Genomic DNA, 21904 nt, shown 5'->3' with positions numbered 1-21904 from the left:
TTGACTTTTATCTGATCATCTGCCAGTGAAGTTCTAGAGTTAGCTGTTTCGACCAGTATTGTAAAACAGAAAACATTCTTCAAACATAGACAACATCATAATAAAGGAGTAAAATACATATGCAATGCTTGCATCTAATACAACCAACAGGAGTTTTTAGATACTGCAGAAGTTGATACAAGACTTTACTTGTATCAAGGGATTGTGGACACAAGCAAGAAGGTGATGGCACTCCAGCAGAAGACAAAGCCTGGACTCCATTTCCCTCACCCATCTCACCTTTCCCTTTTCCTGCCTTGCTTCCTTGCCCGAAGGCAGTCTCTCTACAGTTTCACATTAGTAAGTATCAGGACCAGATACAAAACTCAAGTACTTGAGGTCAGACACCTTGATTTGGAAGGTCTGAAATGTAGTTTAGATACTACCAAGATAGACATGAGATCTCAAGCACTTTTGTACAAGCAGGTTACATTCTTGAACAAGGAGAACTGTAGTCTCAGTGTAAGTAAATTTTAAAAAAAAAGTAAATCTCTAGAGTCCCTAGTCAGGCAAAATTAGATTCCAGTGTAAGTTTTACCTAAAAATATAACATTGTTTCAACACAACCCAAATCACCTTGTTCATAGCAATAATAATGTTTTGCTTAAAAAGAACCAAAATATAGGAAAATTGGTTGGAAATCACACATTTTAAATTCACATATGCTGTTAGATAATTCATTGAAGTTACAACACTTATTATAATTAGCATTTTCATTGAGGCAAGCAATGCAATAAAAAAAAAAGGTCTAAAGCCTTCTTAGTAAGATGAACCACCTGACCAGTCACTAACACCCAGCCCCTTCATTTTTCTTGCACATAAAAAAGGATATTCCACAATTCCACAGCAATGAGTACTCAGTCCCTTGGAGACCCAGGGAGGAAAGATGCTCCTGCACAATTCTCTGGCAGGAGGTAGCAGTTTAAAATTCCTCCATTCCATGATTCCAGGCCTTTTCTTGAGTTCTGTCTTCTTAAAACACACAGTGGAAAACTGGCATCATTAAATCTCACCCAACTGCTGGGACAGGAAGAGCAGACCACGCAACTGGTGTTCTTAAAATGTACTTTTGAAATTCTCCCAGTCTAGGACTTGGAAATATATTTCAAGTCAAGTCAAGCCACAGGATGACAAAGCCCCAAGCCAAAAATCCATCTGCCAGTGGCAGGAGCAATTCTGCCCTTCCAGGCATAGGAAGTGCTTCAGAAACCACCAACAAAGTGAGGAAAAAACCATGAAAGCTTGAGAGGTTAAGAAAAATCTGAAAAAGAACTTTACCAGCAATTATTTTCTTCATATGTACATATACAGTTTGACAAAAATAAAAAAGGAAAAAAGAATAAGAAATTCAGACTTCTTTTTAAGAATCCTTGGATTTAAATATATATATTTATTAAAAAGAGACATTAACTCTATGGCCAAGACATTATGCGTCTCAGACAGGTTTTTACAGCCATGTTATAAAAACCCCTTAGCAAAGCAGTTATGCACTAGACTTCAAACACATGTACTCCAAGAATGACACTGGTGTGGAGGATCTTGTTTTACATCCATTTATTTTTGTCCCTCAGCAATTATAGCATAGTTTCAATACATTTCTAAAGTTATAGAGAAATACCAGGGCAACTAGAGTACATACAAGCCAAAGTTAAAATGGTAGACAGCTGAATCAAAAACCAAAAAAACAAAACAAAACAAAAACCAAAAAGAAAAACCACCAAAGAAAACAAAAAGAAGTATGCATTCAGCAGGAAATCTACTATACTTCATTCAGTTTAGGCTTTGTTCTTTAGGGAACAAGGTGCTAACGTGCCATTTTCTCATAAAATGAATCATAATTGCTTCCAAAGAGTTTCTGCTGAAAATGGTGGAAGCAAGTAAGTGTAACACTAAACTTTCTCCTATAAACTTAGAAGCAACACTTTCTTGAATCAATTTCCACCCTCCAAACACCACTGCTGCTTTTCTTACATGAACTCAGTGTTTTATTAAGGTATAATTGCCCTGAGCAATATGTTGGAAATTAGCCAAAAAGCCTAACAATTAGACGCAAGCACCAAGTAATTTTTTTTTTAATTGACAAATTTTGAAATCTGTTTTGAAACTCACCTGTACTTGGGAATAGCACTTGAGGAAAAAAAGAAAATATTGCTTTTAATGACTTTAAGTAGAATGGCAGTGTTAGTTTCCCCCTTCTCCTTCCAGGCTAAAGTTTTCAAGACAATCATCAAGGTACCAAAGCAGGACCAGCATACCAAGACCGAAGTGGGACATCTGTTCAAGAGCTTAATTTTTAAGCAACTCAGCATAAAAATTTCAGTGCCCCACCCTAAGCAATTCATATTAAATCTTATTTTCCTCAAGAGGCAAGATCCTTATAAGCTGGATACCTCTGGTCTTAAAAGCAAAATGGAGCCTGGACAGGAGAATAATACAATGTACATGCTCAGACTGCCTTCCAGTCTTCTTTTTAAAGCCAGAAAAGCCTACAAATTACCTGGTGCACTGCACACTTTCTCTGTAAAATGCACAGTATTACAGAGTCCAAGATCCAGGAAGGTACTTTTCAAAGCTAGTGCTAACAGCACACATGACTGTTTCTGTACAAATTTAGGCAATACTGGCTAGGTCCCTTTAAGCTACCAGAGTATCCATAAAAGAAAGACAACCAAATTATACATTTTATTCACATTTATTTTTCGCTTTTAGTGTGCTCACAGAAAATTAGAACACCTTAAGCAGGAGTTTAATAGCAATTTTTGTAAGCAAAGTTACATTCCATCTCTAAGTCAAATTGGTCAAAGCTTCTCCAGTATTTACAAAAACATGATAGACAAGATGCTACACAAAAAAAAAAAAAAAACATTGCATCTGAAGAGTTTTCCTTTATTTTCAAAGACAACTGGAAAAGAAAGCATTGTCTGCTGTAATCAAAAACATACCACAGTATAAACAGTAACCATTCCACTTATCACAGCTTGGTTGAGTTTAAAATTTGTGTTTAAAAGGTCCAAGATGACTGCAGTTTTACAAAAATGGGCAGGGTGGAAAGAGTTGCAAACTTCATGTGCTTCTGGATATCAAGATTTGTTTTTTTTATACAATAGTCACAGTTAAAAACACCCTGCTGGTAATACATAATTACACTTTATTAAGGTCATAAACCAGCAATAAACAATAAAGCCTATACAACTTGTATTTCTACTTAATCACTGACTGATACAGCTAACATGAGATAAGTGAAAAGTTCCTATGGTTTAAATGAATTCCTAAGACTATGATCTCTTTATCTGGGTATTGATTTTTATTTTTTTTTTCCTTTTTCCTTTCCTTCTTAATCAAGACTTGTAGTGTTGTAAACCTTATAGAACATCTGCCTCACAAAATACATCGTAATAACTTTCTTTTAAAAAAAAGACTACTAACCCCTTACATCATTTCTGGCGGGGCGCGCTCCCGGCGAGGGCTGCGCGCCCCGAGTTCCCCACTGCGGCCCCTGTCACTTCATTTGATATCCCTTATTGACCCACCCATCTCCTTCATATATGGGCATGTCCATAGACCGATCGGCAAAAGTTTTATAATATGAAGAGAGTTGCAAAGTATGAAATTAAAAAATTAATGAACAAAAAAATTAAAAAAAATCCGGAAAAAAAAAAAAACCGAACCAACCAAAAGAAAACATTAATACTGATGAAAAAAAAACCCCGATAAAACCAAAATATAGAGGATGGGAGAGGAAGACGGAGGGGAGCCCCCCTCCGCCCGTTGGAATGGCGGCAACACATAACGATTTGAGATGGGAGCTGCGGGGGGAGAGAAAAAAAAGAAACGAGACATCTTTTAAATCAATCCCTGGTTGTAGACAAGTTCTCCGAGACCAGTACCTGGCACCACTCCAAAAACAAACAGGGGGGAAGAAAAGTCCGTCGGCGAGGGGCGGCGGCGGCGCTTACTACTCCGCCGACTCGGCGGCGGGTCCCTCCGGACTGCTCTCGGCGGGGGGCTCCTGCCGCGCCGGCTCCTCCGCGGGGGCCGCCTCCTGCTCGCCGCTGCCCGCCTCGCTCGTGGCGGCGCCGGCGCCCGCCGCCTCCTCCGCCTTCCCCTCCGCTGCCTGCTGAGGCGGCTGCTGCTCCTCGGCCGCCGCCGATGCCGGGGCCTCTTCTCCCGCCGCCTTCTCGGGGGCGGCCTCGTCCGATTTGGCCTCCTGCGAGTCCCCCGCCTCCTCCTTGGCCGCCTCGGCGCTGCCGGCCGCGCACGCCTCCTCGGCGGCCGCCTTGCCCTCCTCGCTGCCCGCCGCCTCGGGGGCCGCCGCCTCCTCCTTCCCGCCCTCCGCCGCCGCCGCGGCGCCGCCCTCGCCCTCGGCCCCCTCGCCGGCCTCCTTCTTGTTCTTCTTGAAGGAGAAGCCGCTGAGCTTAAAGGACTTCTTGAAGGAAAAGCGCTTCTTTTTTTTTTTCGGGGTCTCGCTGCTGGACGAGGGGGTCGCGCCCTCCTCAGTCTTGGGGGAGGACTCCCCCTCCGCTGGGGAGGCCGGCTCGGTGCTCTCCGCCTCTCCCGCCTCCTTCTCGGAGGCGGGCTCCGACGAGGCCGCCTCCTCCTTGCCCGTCTCCTCGGCGGGTGCGCTGCCGTTCGCCTGCACCTCCTCCTTGCCCGCCTCCGCCGCGGCGGGGGAGGCGTCGCCGTTCACCTTCAAGTGGCCGTTCTCCTGCAAGACAGGGACCAGCGTTACCGGTGGTGCCCGGGGGCTCTCGGGGCGCCGCCGCCGCCCTCCCCGCCCGCCGGCCTGGCCTCGCCGCTCCCCGCCGTTGAAGCCCCGCGCTCTCGCCGGGCCGGGCGCCCCCAGCGGCGGCCGGAGCGCGCGGCGGCCGCCAGAGGGCGCTCCGGCTCCACGCAGCGGCGGCCGCGCCGCGCTCCCCGCCCTCGGCGCGCCCCGTCCAAGCCGCGGCGGCGGCGCGGGGCGGGGAAGGCGAACAAAGCTCGCCCGGCCCGGCCCCGGCCCCCCGCCCGCCGCGGCCCCTCTGCGCCCGGGCGGTGCGGCGAGGCGCCCCCGCCTTCCCCCGGCCCCCTCCCCCCCCCACTCATGCCGCATTTGCATCTTTCAGGCGCCCGGAGCGCGGCTGGCTGCCCCGGGCGGCAGCTGCGGGGGCGGCGGGGGGTATCTGCCCGCAGCGCCGCCGGGGCAGCGGCGGCACGGCCAGACCGGCTCACGCGTGGGGAGGGGGCGCGGGTGGGTGACAAAGCCGTGCCCCGCGGCTGCCGATCACCCGGCGGGGCTGCCGCGGACGGGGCGGGCGGCGTGGCCCCCGGCCCGCGCTCCCGCCCGAGGGGGCTGCCCGCGGAGCCCCTGCCCGGCGGCTCCGGGCCCCGCCACTGCACGGCCACCCGGCTCTGCCACGAGAGGCGTTCCGCGCGGGGCGCCGAGCCTCTTCGGGAGGAGGTTAAGCGGGCAGAAAAGCCAAGCGGTGTAAGAGCCTTCCGTTTACGAGCCACTGGGACACTCCACCATAATACACGAGGGATTTAAAAAGAAAAGAAAAGAAAAAAAAGAACCGTGCCCCTTCCCCCCCCGGCCCCCGCGCAGGAAAGATAAAGGAACGAATCATTCAAAGCCGAGCCCGTTTAACCAAAATAAAGAAATGATTCCTTTGCCTCGAGTTGCAAAGATAAAAGGATCGACCCTATTCTCCATTGAATGTGCCACTAGGGCATCAAAGGAAGAAGAATTAGACAGGATGCGAAAGAGAGTCCGTCGAAGTTGGCTTAAAAAACCGAGTAGATTTAATATTTTTTTTTAATTTCTTTTCGTTTTTTACCTGTCCATTCGCCTTGGATGGAGATGCAGCCACTGCTTCCCCAGGTTTCTCGGCGGAGGCTTCGCCCTTTGCAGCGGTCTTGGAGAACTGGGCACCCATGCTGTCTTATTCAACAAAGAAACTCAACAGATCCAAAAGGAGGGGAAACAAAGAGCGTTGGGTTGGTATAAATACTGGGCGACCAGCAGCAGCAGCAACACACACACACACCAGAGGGGAAAAAAAAGAGAAGAGAGAACAGAACCGATTATAATGCACTCCTTTTAAAAAATTTAAAGTTGAAGAGATCAAAAAGCAGCAGCATAGGAGGGAGGGGAAAAAAAGGGAGGAAAAAGTCGAGCAAAAAAAAAAAAAAAAAGGAGCCCAAGTTTAGTAAAAAAGAAGTAATAAAAAATCCCAGATTTGTAGCCGTACTGTAGACAAGGAGAAAATGGAGAAATCTCCCTGGTTGCTAATAAGATGCGGAGTCCAACGCCCAAGTGCACAGATGAATGGGCTTCCCGAGCGGTGACGGCAGCGCTCCGCCCGGCGCCGGCCAATCGCGGCCGCCGCGCACAAAGGGGGGCGGGGCCCGCCCGCCCGGCGAACAATGGAGCCGCGATGGCAGCGGTTTGAAATCGGCCCCCGGCCGATAATGAATGTGCCGCTCCGCTCCGCCGCGGCGCGGGCGGGCGCGCCGGGCCCCGCGCCGGCCGCCAACAAAACACCCCGAGCCGGAGCGAGGGCGAGAGCGAGCGGGGCGGGCGGGCAGGGACAATGGTGCGAGGGGCGTGCGGGTGAGTGCGAGTGCGAGTGCGAGTGTGAGTGAGAGCGTCCCGGCCCCGCCGCACGCCCCCGCCCGCTGCCGCCGTGAGAGAGCAACAGATAGCGTGTGCGAGCCCCGGGCGGAGGAGAGAGGGAAGGAGGGGATTTGCTGCTTGCTACTCCCCCCGCCCCCCCCGCTTTGTTTTTTGGTTGCTTTTTTTTTTTTTTTTTTTTTCGTGTTTAATTGGTCGCGATTGTTAAATCGCCCCCAATTTGGAAGGTATTTGAACCACGTAGATCGGGTTTCGCCGAACGAAAACACGAGTCGAAATTAGTAGGTCTGTAGGCCAGATGTTGCAAACGCTAAAGCAGCGGCAGCAGGAGCCGCTGCCGGAGCAGAAACGGACCCCTCCCCCATCGCGATATTGGCTTGGAATAAAATATTTTGTGATTAGCCTGCGGCTCTAATTAAATTCTGCTGTCTGATTATTCCTGATTTGTGTTTTTAAAGTATTTTCTGAGACGGTGACCCACTTCACGATTACGTTTCCATGCACTCGAGTAGTGGGCGAAGCGACGTTATCAGGGAAACATTCGCGCTTTCCCAAACCTCAGCTCCGAGTGTGTATTTACGTTGAATTTAAACCCTCGAATAAGATGTAACCCGAAACTAATGCACGCGAATTAACAGTGATCTGGAGCGCTTATCAGCGCTGGGGTGGGCGAAATATCACGGTGCCGAGTGATTTCCTTTCTCGGGGGAGGGGGCAGCGTGTGCGGAGAGCCGGCCGGCTCCCTCCCTCCCTTCCCTCCGTGCTGCGATGCGGGGAAGGCTGGCCTAGACCTCCCCCACCCTGGCACCCCCATCCCCTTTTAAGGAGCAGAAACGAGCGTCAGAACGATCGTTTCCCATAGTCGGGTAATCTCCTCCGAACGCCTCTTGTTTATAAACAAGGATGTTAAAATGATTCCAATAATGAGGGGCTGCGGAGCGGGGAGGCTCGGCTCAGCCGCCCACCTCCCTCTCCCCGCGGGTTGCCGGGGCTGGCGGCATCGGTGGGCTTCGTGCGGACCCCGAGAGCCGCCTCTCGGTAACTCCGGCGAGGGCAGCCGGCTGCTTTCAACCGCTCCAGGGGAATATTTCGTTTCTCGGGGGGCAAGAAGGGGCATTTGGCTGGTGCTTTTTACCGAGGCAGGGGGATAGAGCCTCTCCCTCCCTCCCGCCGCATTTCACGCACAGCCCCTCGGCTGCCGCTGCCGCCGCTCCCTTTGTCTCGGCCGCCGCCGCCCGCCCCGCCGAGCACGGCGCAGCAGCGTCCCGCTCCCCGGGGGCAGCCCCCGCGCCCACCCGTGCGCCCCGCACCGGCAGCGCCCGTAGCCCCGGGGCCGGCGGGAGGGCGGCCGCCGGCCCTGCCGGGGTGACCGCCCACGGCAGGGCGGGGGGCCGGGGGTGCCGCCGCCGCACCCCGAGGCTCCCTCGGCGGAGCCGCGCCGCCGGGCGGTTTCCCTGGCGACGGCGGGGGGCGGCGGGGCCTCCGTGGTGGGATCGGGAGCGGAGCGGGGCGGGAGCGGCTCTGCCCGCCCCGGCGTCACCTGCGGCCGCCGGCCCCGCTGCTGCGGGGCTGGGCTGGGCTCGGCGGGGCCGGGTGGGGCCGGGGTCGTGGCCGAGGGCGCCGCGGCGGCAGCTCCCGGGGGCCGCGGTGGCGGGAGCCGCTCTCCGGGGATCCGCCGCTGCCGCCTCCCCCGGGCGGGCTGGTGGAGCGGTGTGCGGCAGCGGGCACCGGCGGCAGAAGGGATGGAGAGAGCTGCGGAGGGCTCACCTTACGGCGTGACGGCACCGCAACCGTGGGGCACGGCCAGCCGGACAGCTTCCTTCTTCGGGATCCTCGTCCGCTCCTCAGCTGCACGCGTCGTGTTTTGTCTGCTCCTCTTAACCTGGATATTAAGGAAATCGTGGTTTTGTTGGTGGTGGTTTGGGTTTTTATCTTTTTAGACTGGTTGATGTAACAGATGACCTAAGAAGACCTGCTGGAAGACCATGACCGGGCATCGCAATCAGTATCAAAAGGCACCTGTCCATCCTGAACGGGTATATGCAATTTCACCGGCACGGGCATATGCATTTCTACTTTCCACCATAGCTACCTCTGAATTTCAGGGTAGTGTGACTGAAAAATTTCTCATAGTGACTTGGAGTTTAGACGGTGTGCTTTGCATTATGCTTTTGATATGTTTTTCAACCATTTCAGTGTTTTACAACTTGAAAAGAAAAAGAGAAAGTAAAAAAGACTAAGCCTTGACTAATCTTACTCTACATACTTAGTTCCACAAGTTCTTCTGTAGAGTCTTTGGACAAGCAAGAAATCTGGGATATTTGTATGGTCCCTCTCTCAGTGCCAGTGCAATTAAAACCCGGACAGCTATCTCTAACCCAAACCCTTGACCACGAGGTGTAAATAGAAGATTTAACCCCTCGAATGACCTCTTGAGCCCATCAGCTACCAGGCTGCTCCTTGTCACACCACACCTTTATGCACCAAGCAGATATACTGGAGGGGAGATTTCTCTTAAACTTGTACTTTACCCGAGTTCCTGGTCTTTTAATCTCCTTCCAAGAGGCAGGGAGAGGGAAAAGGGAAAGACAGACAGACAGACAGACAGAAAGACCTCATTAGTGTTTTGTAACAAGACTAATCTGTTACGAAGATGAGAATACCACTTTTCTAGTGTGCCTTCCACATAAAAAGCTGTCATAGATTTTCTGTGGCAGGAGCAATGATGTAGGAGTGTAAAGTTGCTTGTGTATAAGGTGTTGGAGATTGTGTCTGAAAAAACGGTACTGATGTCAAGTGTATTTGCACAGAACTGAATATTCTTAGTTGGAATTTGTGTTAAGGCTTTTACCACAATAGCTGTGTCAGCAAAAAAACATATTCCCCCCGTGTCATCTGTAGTGGTTATTTTTAAGAACATGGCAAACACGACTGAGAGATAGCTCTATGGAGCCCCAGAATGAAGAAGAGACAAGGCTGGGGAGCTGTTCTTGGGGGAGCAGCAGGATTTGCCTCCCCTTGCTCCTCCAAAGGTTTAAGGGCTCTGTCACTGCAATTTCCTGATTTCTAATAGTATGTTGCACCCCCTAGATGAAGTTGTCTTTTTGCAGAATTTCCAAGAAGTGTCTCCTGTCAGCACAATTTTACTGAGCTATTTTCACCCTCAACCTTTTGGGAAGGTGGAAGACTGAGGTGTGGAATGTTAAAATGCTTTGTATAGTGCTGCCCAGCAAATTAACCTCACAGCTGACAGTGTTACTGATTCTTGGCTGTGCCTCATGATCATTAATAATAAATCTGTGCCTTGCAGCCACAACTTTGATTGGGCATAAACACAAACCTTTCTGCCAAGCTAGCCAGGTATAAGCATGGTATGTAGTGCTTACATCAGCTTTGCACTAACATTCAGCAGGGAGGCTAGGACAAAAGCTATAGCTTTTGGCCCAGGATCAGCTGAGGAAAAATTGCTCCTGCAAAGTGTTTGGCCAGAAGAAGAACAAAAGCTGAATGTGTTCTGGGTTATGTGGCTATGGAAATCCTGACCTTACATCAGGTACTCTGAAGTTGCAGTTTACCACCCTATGAAAGCATGGCTTCTGACTCCTGCAGCTACTGCCAAATCTCCCAAATCCCTAGTACTCAGGCTTTTTTCTTTTTCCAATACTGCCAAACACATTCATTTTCATCCATTCCTGAAGTACAGGTGAATGAAATGGTATTTTGACTTGACAGTTCAGGAAAAGGAGAGAAAGCTGCTCAGTAACAGCTCCCTGGTGGTATAGCAGCTTCTCACTGTAGTCCCAGAAAAACTCATCAGTGACACTCACACTCTGCTAAGGCAAAAGCACAATCATGAACATGTTTTAACTCCTGTTAAAGTTTGAAACTTTTAAAAACGTGTCCTAACTTGCCACTCGTAGTTGGGACACAAATGTATTTTAACTTGTTTGCTGGCAAATGCACTAAAATGCAACACACCCCATCAACACTGAGAATCCGAAAACACATTAATTAAAAGTTTTCACTGACACCTTTTTTTTTTTTTTTTTTTTTTTTTTTTTTTTTTAATGCATCTTTATCCTCGTCCAGACAAGCCTTTAAAGAAAGTGAATCTATGAGCGGTTTTGGGAGCTGGAATCCAGTGTTTACAGAATTCCTGAAACATTGTGTGCTTTTTAGTGTTCAGATTGTGACTCTCTCCTGGGTGATCTGATTTGAGGAGGTGCTGCGAAACCTCCTTATGTCTTAGGGTGCACAGAGACCTTTCCTATGTGCAGAGACAGCAGCAAGCAAACTTAAAAATAATAATCAAAGTTTACACTGAGAAATAATATTCCCTATATGCTCATCTACCAGAAGTCCTTTCTTCTCTTGTCCTAGTCCTTATGTAGAAACAGTGTAAGACAAGCATAGGACAGAAAACATCTTGCTTTCACAGGAACTGTCAAACTGGGACAGTTCTGGTAACAGGGAACAGGACATTACGAGATAATGTTAAAAGTTTCAAAACTAAATTCATATTTGCAGAATAATTGCATCTTTTCCAGTTTCTTAAAAATTAGTATTTTGTGATGTCTGAGTCAGCGTTGAGATTTCCTACTGACACATCACTTCAGTTTCTTCAAGCTCTACTCCAGTTTAGTGCAATGCTATCAAAGGCTTTTAACCTTTATGTCACTCACAACCATTACAAGCCCTTTACTAATATTTGCCAAGCTTTTATTAACTGAATACATTCAACAGTGTTTGTTAAATAGGATCCAGGCTGCTTAAATGTCCAGTCTGCTGGGAAACTGAAAATTTAACAGAGCTTATACATTTTAAAAGTATCATACAGCTGGTCTCTATAATAGCTAATAAAAAGAATATCTGTCAACCAACCGGATAACCGGCATCCAGTAATAGGGAAGGTTGCTTCTGGGAAGAAAAAAATCCCCAAAGTAAAATCAAGAATAAGAAAACCAACTCAATAAACTCAAATTAACTAAAATAAACCAAATCAAAAATTTCTTAGATAATACAAAAGAAAAACACTCCATGTAAAGCCCAAACCCCTCCCTTAAAGGCAATCACAGCAAGGCACACTAACTAATAACAGGGAAGGTGTGAGTATACCACTAAAAGACTGGTCCGTGCTATATGCTGATTTTTCTTTAAAGAACACCATTTCAGAAAAAAAAAATAGAGATAGTGGAGAGTTGTAAACACTTTGCAACCTTCAGTTCTAAGGACAAATACTGCCCCACTGTAGTTCCCACACAGCTTTACCCATGATAAGGCAATGCAGCAGTAGTCCTTTACTCCCTTCATTCCTGCTTTCTGGCCCTACAATTCTGCTCCCTCCACTGTGTGTGCTCTGGCTTTCCTCTGATCTCCCTGATAAGCCATTTTTTGAGAGTTAAACCAGTAGAAAACTATTCTTTCTCTCTTCCCCAATACCCCTGCTCTGTTCTCCTCCCCCCACTACCCTTCCCCACCCCCAGCTTTTTGAGCAGGGAAGGGTAGTTTCCTGCTGGTTTAGCTTCTTGTAACCCTTGGTGTGGCCAGACAAGTTGCAGTGATGACAAGCAGGTGATAACCTGATTGAGCATGAAATTAAGCTTCAGTTCCATTGACATTTGCTTCAACAGCCTCACACAATCCCCCTCCTCTGCAACTTGTGCTTGCTTCAAGTTTCCTGATTCTCCTTCAATTCATCTGGGAGGAGTGATCTAAGCAAAAAATGCCTGATGAGCAGATATCTTTTGGAATTGATAGGTGGTGTCTCATCATGTTTTATTGAAAGACCTTGCCTGTTTTAATGGTGACTACTTTGTGTCATGTGGATACAGCCAGCCTGGCTTTTATGTACTCTGGCTAGATTTGGAGGGGACAGGAGTTACATAAGAGTAGAATCATGTAAATTATGCTGAAAAGTGTTCCAGAGTGTGAAATGAAACTGATGGACCCAGCTAAACAGAAGTCTGCCTAAAATAGGAAATAGGAAGCATTTGAGCTTGACTCAGAGATTTGGATTCCTGACATTTAGTTGTTGTGAATTGAAACTGATTTAGTGTTAAACCAAACAAGGGCTTGGGGTTGTGGAATTAACAGCCTCCGCATCAAGTGCCCAGGCTCTCTGTAGGGCTCAGGTTATGGGGAGAAAGCCAAGTGCCAAAGTCTGTAATTTGCCCGGCTGGCAGGTAGAGGCTGGTACCATAAGTCTGGTTTTATGATTCCCACTGCCTGAAAAAAATACACTGCAGCCACAAGGTGCAAAAGGCTAAGCCAGTAGGAGTTGCTGTTGTTGAGTTGTTGGCTGTTGTTGTTGTGTTTTTGGTGGTTTTTTTTTTTTTTGGGGGGGGGAGGGGGTGTTTGGTGGTGGGTTTGTTGTTGTTGTTGTTTTGTTTGTTTTTTGTTTTTTGGGTTTTTTTTACACTCATCTCAGAAAGGCTGTTTCTGACAGCTGGAATAAACCTTATACAGTGCATCCCAGTCAGCTTGGCAGAAATGCATGTGACATATACTGTCTGTGTGCTAGTAGGGCATAGGTTTTGTAGCAGTGGTCATGTAATCCCCAGCTATACAGAAATACATCACAAAAAGGAAATACAAAGCATTTGTGTCTATCTCAGAGACCTGGATTCCTTATATTTGGTTGTAGAGAAGTATATCCCTTTTCTTGGAAGCCAGCACTCTGACCTCTTCCCTGCCGAGAGGTGCTTTTGCCCCTTTGAAAGCTTAAGAGGCAGTCCCTTTTCATCCAGAAAGCAAGGCTTTAATTCCCACCTAAGAAAATTTGAACCCCTTCATTTACCTCCCTCTGCTTTTCCCATGAATTTCTGGGATCAGGAAATGTGAGCACAAATGTTTCCATTTTCTGTCCCTGGAGCTGTTCAGCAAAGAATTAAGAGTTACTCTTTGGCATGGACAATTACATAGTAATTGCTCCAAAACCTGAGCATGATTCTGCAGTCTAATTACTTAGCAGGCCTGCCTAGGAGTGGGAGACAGCTTGCCCCGCTGGTCCTTACTCTTCTGAAAGTGTTACTGTTTTCTGGTTTCTAGCTCTTAGGGAAAGCAAGGACTGGCCCTCATGGTCCAGTGTTAGCAGCTTGACCCAATGACTTCAATACACAGTCATGAGCCTGTTTTGTCTCATTGTTGAGCTTTCAAATTTTTTTGTTTTTTGTTTTTTGTTTTTGTTTTTGTTTGTGGGTTTTTTTGGGTTTTTTTTTTGTGTTTTTTTTTTTTTTTGTTTGTTTTGTTTTTTTTGTTTTTTTTTTTTTTTGGTTTTTTTTGTGGTTTGTTTTGTTTTGTTTTGTTTTGTGGTTTTTTTTGGTTTTTTTTTTTTGGGTTTTTTTTTTGTTTTTTTGCAAAGTGGAGCACTGAGCAGAGAGCAGGTATGCTCTGGCATTGCCATGTTTCCAGCTAGACAGGTCAGCTGCACAGCTTAGAGTAAAAGATATCTGCATTCCAGAGCTGCTTCCCTTACATGTGACAAGACTTCCTGCACATGCAGGTAGATCAATGTCCATACAAGCTTCAGTTGCTCTGGACATCACACATGCAGAAAGATGTGTTTCCCCAGGGAAGGCCTTTGAGCAGCTGATTCTGAGGTGCTTTGGAGAAAGGACAACCGAGTGAGACATGATCCGTTGCTTGGACACCTCTAGGGACACATCTTGCCTTTTGAGTCTCCCTGTATTTTAAAAAGCAGTGGCAGATCATACTTTAAAGCTACAATTCCTGGATCCATGTCTGACGAATTCAGCAACTTAATGATGGCTTTAAATTTTCAGTTTGAGTTTGGACAACCAAAATGCATCTATGTTCTTTTGTAGATTTAGCTGCAGTTTGTAACCCATCAACAGAGAGAGAACTGACATTTCATATTAGACTTTCAGATTTTTCTTTTTTTTCTTTTTTTCTATTGTCACAATTAATGATTTAAACTATTCAGAATATCATTCTGATACTGCATGTCCACCATATTTATTTTGGTTTATATTATGACTAAACATTTCATATTAGAAAGTGTCTATTTTACATGTATTTTGTGTTTTAGCACCTTGGTTTTCACTGTTATTGTGTTTAGCTCTGGGAACCAGATTATAAGAAGACTATAAAACTCTTAATGACATCCAAAGGAGAACCCTGAAGATTGTGAAGGGCCTTGAGGGGAAGCCTTACAAGGAGTGGCTGAGATCACTTGGCTTGTTCAGTCTGGAGGAGACTGAGGAGAGTCTACAACTTCCCCATGAGGGGAAGCAGGGGGGCAGACACTGATCTCATCTCTGTTGTGACCAGTAAAAATGACCCAAGAAAAGAGCCTGAAATTGTGTCGGGGGACATTGAGGTTAGATATTAGGAAATTACCTTGTGGCTGGTTGGGCACTGCAGCAGTGTGATTCTTGGGGTGTCCTGTGCAGGCCTAGGACTTGGATTCTATGGTCCTGGTGAGTCCCTTCCAGCTCAGGATCTTCTATGATTCAGTGTAACCTGTGCAAAGGATTAAGTTCATACTCACTTCTACAAACTTGTAGAAGAGTTCACCTTACTTATACAGTGAGTTCACTTGAATTAGGAGTGTGGATATGTAGGATGACAACCACCTTTTTAATAATAATAGGTAACAGAAACTACTGTCTGCCTACTGAGGTGTTGATACAGCCTCCTTGTGTAAGAAATAGGTAATGAAAGTCTTTTTTTTAAACAGTGGCTTTAGAATTTTGTTATATAAATGTTTCTTAAGCCATGTACTGATTTTTTAACATATAGTGACTGAAAGGTCATTTTTTGTCACCAGTATTGCAAGAAACCACAGTCCAGGCTACAGGCTTCAGGGTAGTAAAGTAAGGATTATTAAAACAAATGGGTTAATGATTACAAATTCAGCTGTTTGATTTAGAAAAGCACATATGTGTAATGCAAGAGACAGGAGGGATTATTGGTGAAATAACTGGCTAAAGACTGGGGCATTTGTGTCCATATTCCTGCCAGGAGCTAGTGGTGAAATAGCTAGTTTAAGATGGGGGCATTTTTGTCCATATTTCTGCCCTGTGGCAGATTGCCTCTGCGATTGGGGTAGGTCTCTGCAGGTGTATCTGTCCTGCAGACCAGGGTACTGGGTCGAGGCACTAGGTGTAGTACAGCTTGTTGTGGATATTGGAAACAGACATGGAAGAATAAAGGACCTGGCTCCAAGTCTCGGTGAAGAATATTTTTCTGCCTTGAACTCTTTGTGTCTATGCTGCCAAACACACATCCCTTGTACCCAAGCTGCTATAAAGACACTGTCAAGCAAGGGCAGCAGGAGGGCTGAATGGATGAACAGGTAGCTGCTGACTAAGCTCAGATGGAAAAAGGAAGAATGCAAGGGGCAGCCACAGGTGATCCAGGAACAATACAGACACAGTGTGCCATGATGTAATTAGGAAAGCCAAAGCCCACCTACAGTTAGTCTGATGTGGGATGAGAAGGGCTACTACAAGCATAGAAGCAGCAAAAGGAAGATCAGGGATAATGTGGGCCTATTACTGAATGAGGGTAGGGCCCTTTTCCAAGGGATACAGAAAAGATCAAGATAGTGAATGCCTTCTTTACCTCAGTGTTTGCTGGTCAGATCAGCCTTCAGGAACACCAAGGCTCTACGATCAAAAGGAAGGCCTGATAAAAGGAAAACTCACCTTTGGTGGAGGAGGACCCATAGAAAGGAACATTTAAACAAAGTGCATATATGCAAGCCCATGGGATCCCCTGGGAGGCACCCACAAGTGTCAAGGGAGCTGTCTGATGTCACTGCAAGGATACTGTTGATGATCTATGAAAAAGCTGCGGTGATTAGAGCAGAGTCACAAGGAATGGAAGGAAGAAAATATCAATCCTATCATTGAGAAAGCAAAAAAGAAGGATCTAGTGAACTATAGGCTAGCCAGCATTCCCTTGGTTGCTAAAGAGAGGCTGTGAAGCCTCCATCCTCAAAAGTCATCTGATCACAGTCCTGGACAACTGGCAGCGCTGCTTGAACAGGGGGATTGGACCAAATGATCTCCAGAAATGCCTTCTTGTCACAGACACACTGTGATGCTATGTGGTTCAGACTGTGATATTGTTTTTGGTACTGCCTTAGTTATGCCTATACTCAATTTAGTTTCAAGCTGTATTTCTGAGATCTTGTGCCTGTATTAAATGGTTTATGGAATCTGGAAATTAATACACCTGTCTGTGTGCCTTGGAAGCATAAATACACCAAAGATTATGAGGTGCTTTCAGTGAACGAGGCATACAAATGCCTTTTGTACACATTTATAGGAAAGAGAAACTTTACAATCTTTTCCTTACATACAGTACAAATTACATTAAAGGGTGAGAAAACAATATCTGTAATAATGTTCTTGAGACTAGGAACTCAGAAACCGAGTAAATCACAGGTTTAATGTGAACCCCTGCCTTTATGAGTTCCCATGCCTTCTGTGATACTGTGTTGGAGTCTATACAGAGCAGATGAAGTAGTGTCACAGTAATCTTTGTTTATTCCTTTCAAATTATACTTTCTCACATGTTTGTAAGGTCTCCCATTTCCCCCCATGCAGCTATAAAAGGCTGCCTTCAGTCTGTTTAGGCTCAAGGCACGCATGAGGTCCTTTATTGACAAAAGCAGATGGCGGTTTCCCCTACAACCCGTTTCCTTTTCCCTGGCTGGCATGTGAAACACGGAGAGCATACTGGAGGACACGCCGTCATACCACGCCAGCCTCGCAGTGCTCCCCTCGCAGGGGACAGCCCACGACCTGGCTGCCCATGAGGCATCTGAATTACTGGAAACTATTTCACATTTGGCTTAGAGCTATTTTGACAATCTTCAGCTGTATCCTTTATTCCTTCCTTCTTAGCATGTAAATGTCCTTTTTATAGTAGCTATTCTTACAGAATTTATGCTTCTCTTTTCTTAAAGCTTCTCATTCCTAGTTCCCCATTTTTATTTAAGTTAGTCTCTTTTTATTTCCTGGGCATACCATGCTAAGCAAAACATACATTTGAGGGGCAAAATTTTGTGTCTTCCTCAAATTATCTCATGATGCTGGCCTCTATTATTCCCTTTTTTGTCTTCAATGTGGCAATTATGTCCTTTTTGCCATACTGCCTTTCATGCTCATGAGGAACTCTGCAAAATGTATTATTATCTTCTTTTGTATGCTTCCTTAAACCCCTTCTTTGCTTTTACACCTACCAGTGCAAAGAAATGACTGGTTAATCCATTGATTTCTATTTTTTCCCTTGGATTTATTGGTAGTTATTTTGAGTTTGAAATCTCTGTGGGATCAGGCTATCTTTGTGGACTGTCATTGCCTTATCGGTTAGCATAAGGACAGAAAAAGTGCAAATTTAAGCCTCTGAGGTGCTTTAATCTTGGCAGTCCCTGAGCAGAGTTCCCCTTTCTGCATCTTACTTAGATTTACTACGGAGGATGTGCAGCTCAGTCAGTGTGTGGGCATAAAGCCTGTAAAGAGCTTTGAAGCAACAACTGTTTTGACACAGCACATGCAAGGAACAATTTATCTTTCATTCTTAGCCCCACATATATCATGGGCACTTTAATTTCTTTTTCTTTACCCCGTCAGGATTTTCAGATTGCTTTTCATATGGCTGTGTTCAGCACTATTCCTTTCAGAATGAATTCAGTTTAAATTTTTCATTCATGTACAAAGAAAAAATTCTGAAATCAACAAATAAAGCATCTGACTCATTTAAATGCTTATGAGCCTAATACTGCATTCATATTACTGAAAAAATAAAGAGCTGGTTTCCTTTAAATCTAAATTTTATGAAGCATAATCACAGGATTTTTTTGTATTCTTAAGCATCATAAAGTTTGTACATACAATAGCATTTGCAATGCATTCATAGGTGATCTGGAAATCTGTGAGCAGCAAGTATGAAGTACCTCCACACTAGGAAAAGCAGGAAAAATTGAAGCCAAAAAAGAAATGGGAAAGAGATAATTATCACTGAATGTGCAGTCGGATTTTATATGCCCAGAGAAAACAAGTAGTATTGAGATTTTTGATATCATCATTCCTTCTCTGCATGTTTGCAGCAAACAGTAATGCAGTTCTTGTACAGGCTGAGGCTTCTGTGGTGGCAACAAACAGAAACTCACATTCAGGGAGCTTCAAAATGGAGCTGAGCTTGGCTTAAGCAGGCAGACTGAGACCATTCAGACTGCAGAATTCATTCTTTATGGAGAGTACGTTTTGAGCCTTCAATGATATTAACACTAAAAATGTCAAAAGCTATAAACTCATGCTATAGTGATATCAAACTCTGAGCAAAGTGTCAGTGGGTTTCTCAGAATATTCACATAAGGATGGTTTCTTTCTTGATGAGCTCATCAATCCTCATATAGAGCAGAGACCAGTCTTTGAAAGGCTTTTATCTCTCATCTCTCATACCTCACACCTCCTTTACAACCCCTTCACAGAGAGCAGAGCATAGGGTGATTTCTGCTCTCCTCCACTCTGAGTGCAGGATCCCATTTCCTGTCACCTAAAGATGCAAAAGTGATGTTACACACAGAGAAACTCTACATTTCCTTGGCACTTGCTTGAGGAGAAAGAGGAGCATGGCTGCTGGGGTTGAAGAAAGGCTCAGGAGCTGAGGTGAGTTTGGACTTGGCCAGTGGAGCACAGGGGCAGGGCACTCACGTCCCAGATGCTCAGCTTCACGGGTGTGTCAGCAAGCTGACACATGTCATTGTCCTTTGACACTGTCGTCAGCAAGCACAGCTCTCCTGCCCCTCACCCTGCTGGTCATTGTCCTGGGAAAGGAAGCTTTCTCTGTTCTGTGCTGTCAGGTTGTGCTTCTAAGCAGATGATTGTATCTTGAAAAGGCATTGTGTAAGATTAGAAAAAGCCAGTCTGTCGGAAAGGTTTCGGGGGGGAGGTTTTGGCACCCCAGCACCTAAGACTGAGACATGATTATGTTATCTACCTACTTGTCATCAGATATGCACAGTGCATCTACTGCCTAGCCAGCAAAAAGGCTGGAAGAGGAGGAAGGCTGACCACACCTTTCTCCAAGCCATGGGTTCCCATTATCTTTTTCTGCCAAGACAAGGCAGGAAACATAATTTGTGTTTATCTGGGTTTCAGGGAAGACTAGTGACACAAGGATGTAGTTTCCAGCAATTTCTAGGACTGGAGAAGTGCTTGGGACAGGACATTACACTCACTCTGTAGGAAGTGAACACAATGGAGGGGTTAGGTCCCTCCTGAAGTGTTTCTAGCAGTGCTGTTCTGAAACCTTGGCTGGGGGAACTCCAGCCCATTGCCAGGGAGTGTGGCCCTGTGCCCATGGGTGGGAGAGCAGGGGTTACCAAGTAAATGATTAGTGGAGCACCAAGACCTGAGCCCAGAACAAAAAGTGGGCTTTTCACAAGCTGTGTCTCTATATGTATTGTAATTAAATGAGTTTCTTCTTATGCCTTGAAGTCTGGGGCCAATCATCCTTCTTCTTTCTTTTCCTTAAATCTTCATGGGGGACCCCACTGAGATATCACCAAGTTTGATGAGGGAATGAAGAAAATGTGGTGGATATATTTTTATAACTATATTTACTTTCTTTTTGGTTTGAGTTACTTGGAAGCCTTTCTATATAAAAATACTTTCAAATGTAATTTGCTTCCTTGGGTGAAATTCATCTCCAGCTCTGTAGAAATGCTGTACAAATGTGGTGCTCTCAGTTGTTTTTGAGCAGTTATCAGAGTTTTCAGAAAAAGTAACAAAATATAAATCAAGAGAAGCATTCAGACTGGTATGTCTGAATGTTTTTTAGTAACTGATGGTAGACTGTTAGTTCAATTAGATCTGGAGGACGTCTTACAAACACGTTTTCCCCTTTAAACTTTATATTTCAAAACACAAATCTGTATACAGCACAAGTACATCTACACACAAATATGTCCGTTATGCATTGTCTCACTATTCCATTCATGATACAAAAACCTTTACAAGTATCACAAACTTGCTGAAGTCAAACAGAGAAAAGAGCAACTCAAGTTGTGATTTTAATTCTGCTTTACTCAGCATGTGTGTTTACATATGTCAACTGTAACTGAGATTCCTGAGAGGAATCCTGGGCAAAATCAGTACACATTTAAAGTTACTCTTACACTTCATTAATAAGGTAATAATTTGGTATTTACTAGATCTAAACTACTGAGGCAGCAGATGGACAAAATTAGGAGAAAATGTGAAAGGTAAGGTGTTGAAGTACTTAAATCACCAATATATTTGGGTTTTTTCTGAAACAGAAAATCAAATCAGCTCTGATTTCCAAAGAATTTATGGAAAACCTCATTGACAGCTTCATTTTCAGGTTGCACTGTGCTTTTATTAACTCTATTAATGATGCCAGGGAGATACACATTGTTCTCTTTTGAGCAGCTTTCACAGTCTTAGTAACTAAAATGCTTTGTTTTCTGCCTAATATTGGTGATAATTAATGACAAAGAATGCCTGGAAATGGATCTGCTTTTCTGAAAATTGTTTTGCAGCCAGGTCCAACAGCAGTGTGGAAGACCTGTCATTCTCTGTGCTAGTCTCCTTACCTTGTTGCAAATACTAAGAAAAATAATAATCATGTTCATTAAAGTATCAGGGCCAACAAAGTAAAGTTTTTCAGGGTGCTAGTCAAATGTTGAATAATAGGTGGCTCCTCCCAAGATTTACAGCTAGACAAGAAATAGGGAAGAAGGCATAGCAGCAGAAGCAGAAACAACCAAGAAAAAGCATTCCTATTCTCAGTGGTGAGGAAAGGGAAGCTTGTCAGGGAGGAGGACACTCCAGGAGAATGGAAGAGCACCCTGGGGAAGGCTGGGAGGAGGATGTGCTGCTCTGTGATGCTGGTGAGATCAGGAGCAGAGCAAGCCTCCAATCCACACAGCATAAAAAAAAGGAAAATATGCAAAGGCACAAATGCCCAGTGCTTCCTGACTGGGCTCCTGTTATTCCTGTTATCTCTGGCCCACCTACCCCTTTCTTTCCAGCTCTTCCTCAAAGCCATATGGAAGCAGGATTAAGGTGGGTGGAAAGTACCACCTTTCCCTCATAACCTCAAAGCCAGGGGATCTCCTTGGAGTGGCTTGGGGCCTGGCATTACATCCACCATCTGTTAACTGCTCCTCTTCTCTACTGTGGCCACGGTGGTGGGGAATGGCCTCAGACAAGGTGCAGACAAGGTTCACTGTCTGCAAATGTCTTTGAGAGCAGCTAC

General features: G+C 45.6%; 1 protein-coding gene across 3 annotated transcripts; it reads right to left on the bottom strand.

Moving 5' to 3' along the window:
* Positions 1-2712: 2712 nt before the first annotated feature.
* Positions 2713-6483, bottom strand: MARCKS (myristoylated alanine rich protein kinase C substrate). 3 transcript variants are annotated; one of them, XM_063389837.1, is made up of 3 exons: positions 6267-6483; positions 5853-5973; positions 2713-4744 (listed from the first exon to the last, which is right to left on the bottom strand). In XM_063389837.1, the coding sequence occupies exons 2-3, from the start codon at positions 5949-5951 to the stop codon at positions 3995-3997; spliced, it is 849 nt and encodes a 282-aa protein (XP_063245907.1). In that variant the 5' UTR covers positions 5952-5973; positions 6267-6483; the 3' UTR covers positions 2713-3994. The 3 variants fall into 3 exon arrangements, with proteins under 3 accessions (XP_063245907.1, XP_063245906.1, XP_063245905.1); XM_063389836.1 differs by having other exon boundaries at positions 5853-6025; positions 6267-6479; XM_063389835.1 differs by lacking the exon at positions 6267-6483 and having other exon boundaries at positions 5853-6218.
* Positions 6484-21904: the final 15421 nt, after the last annotated feature.

This window comes from Prinia subflava, chromosome 2, assembly GCF_021018805.1.
Source record: "Prinia subflava isolate CZ2003 ecotype Zambia chromosome 2, Cam_Psub_1.2, whole genome shotgun sequence".
NCBI classification, from domain to species: Eukaryota; Metazoa; Chordata; class Aves; order Passeriformes; family Cisticolidae; genus Prinia; species Prinia subflava.
Note: the sequence above shows the minus strand (reverse complement) of the source record. Positions and strands in the feature narration are given on the sequence as shown.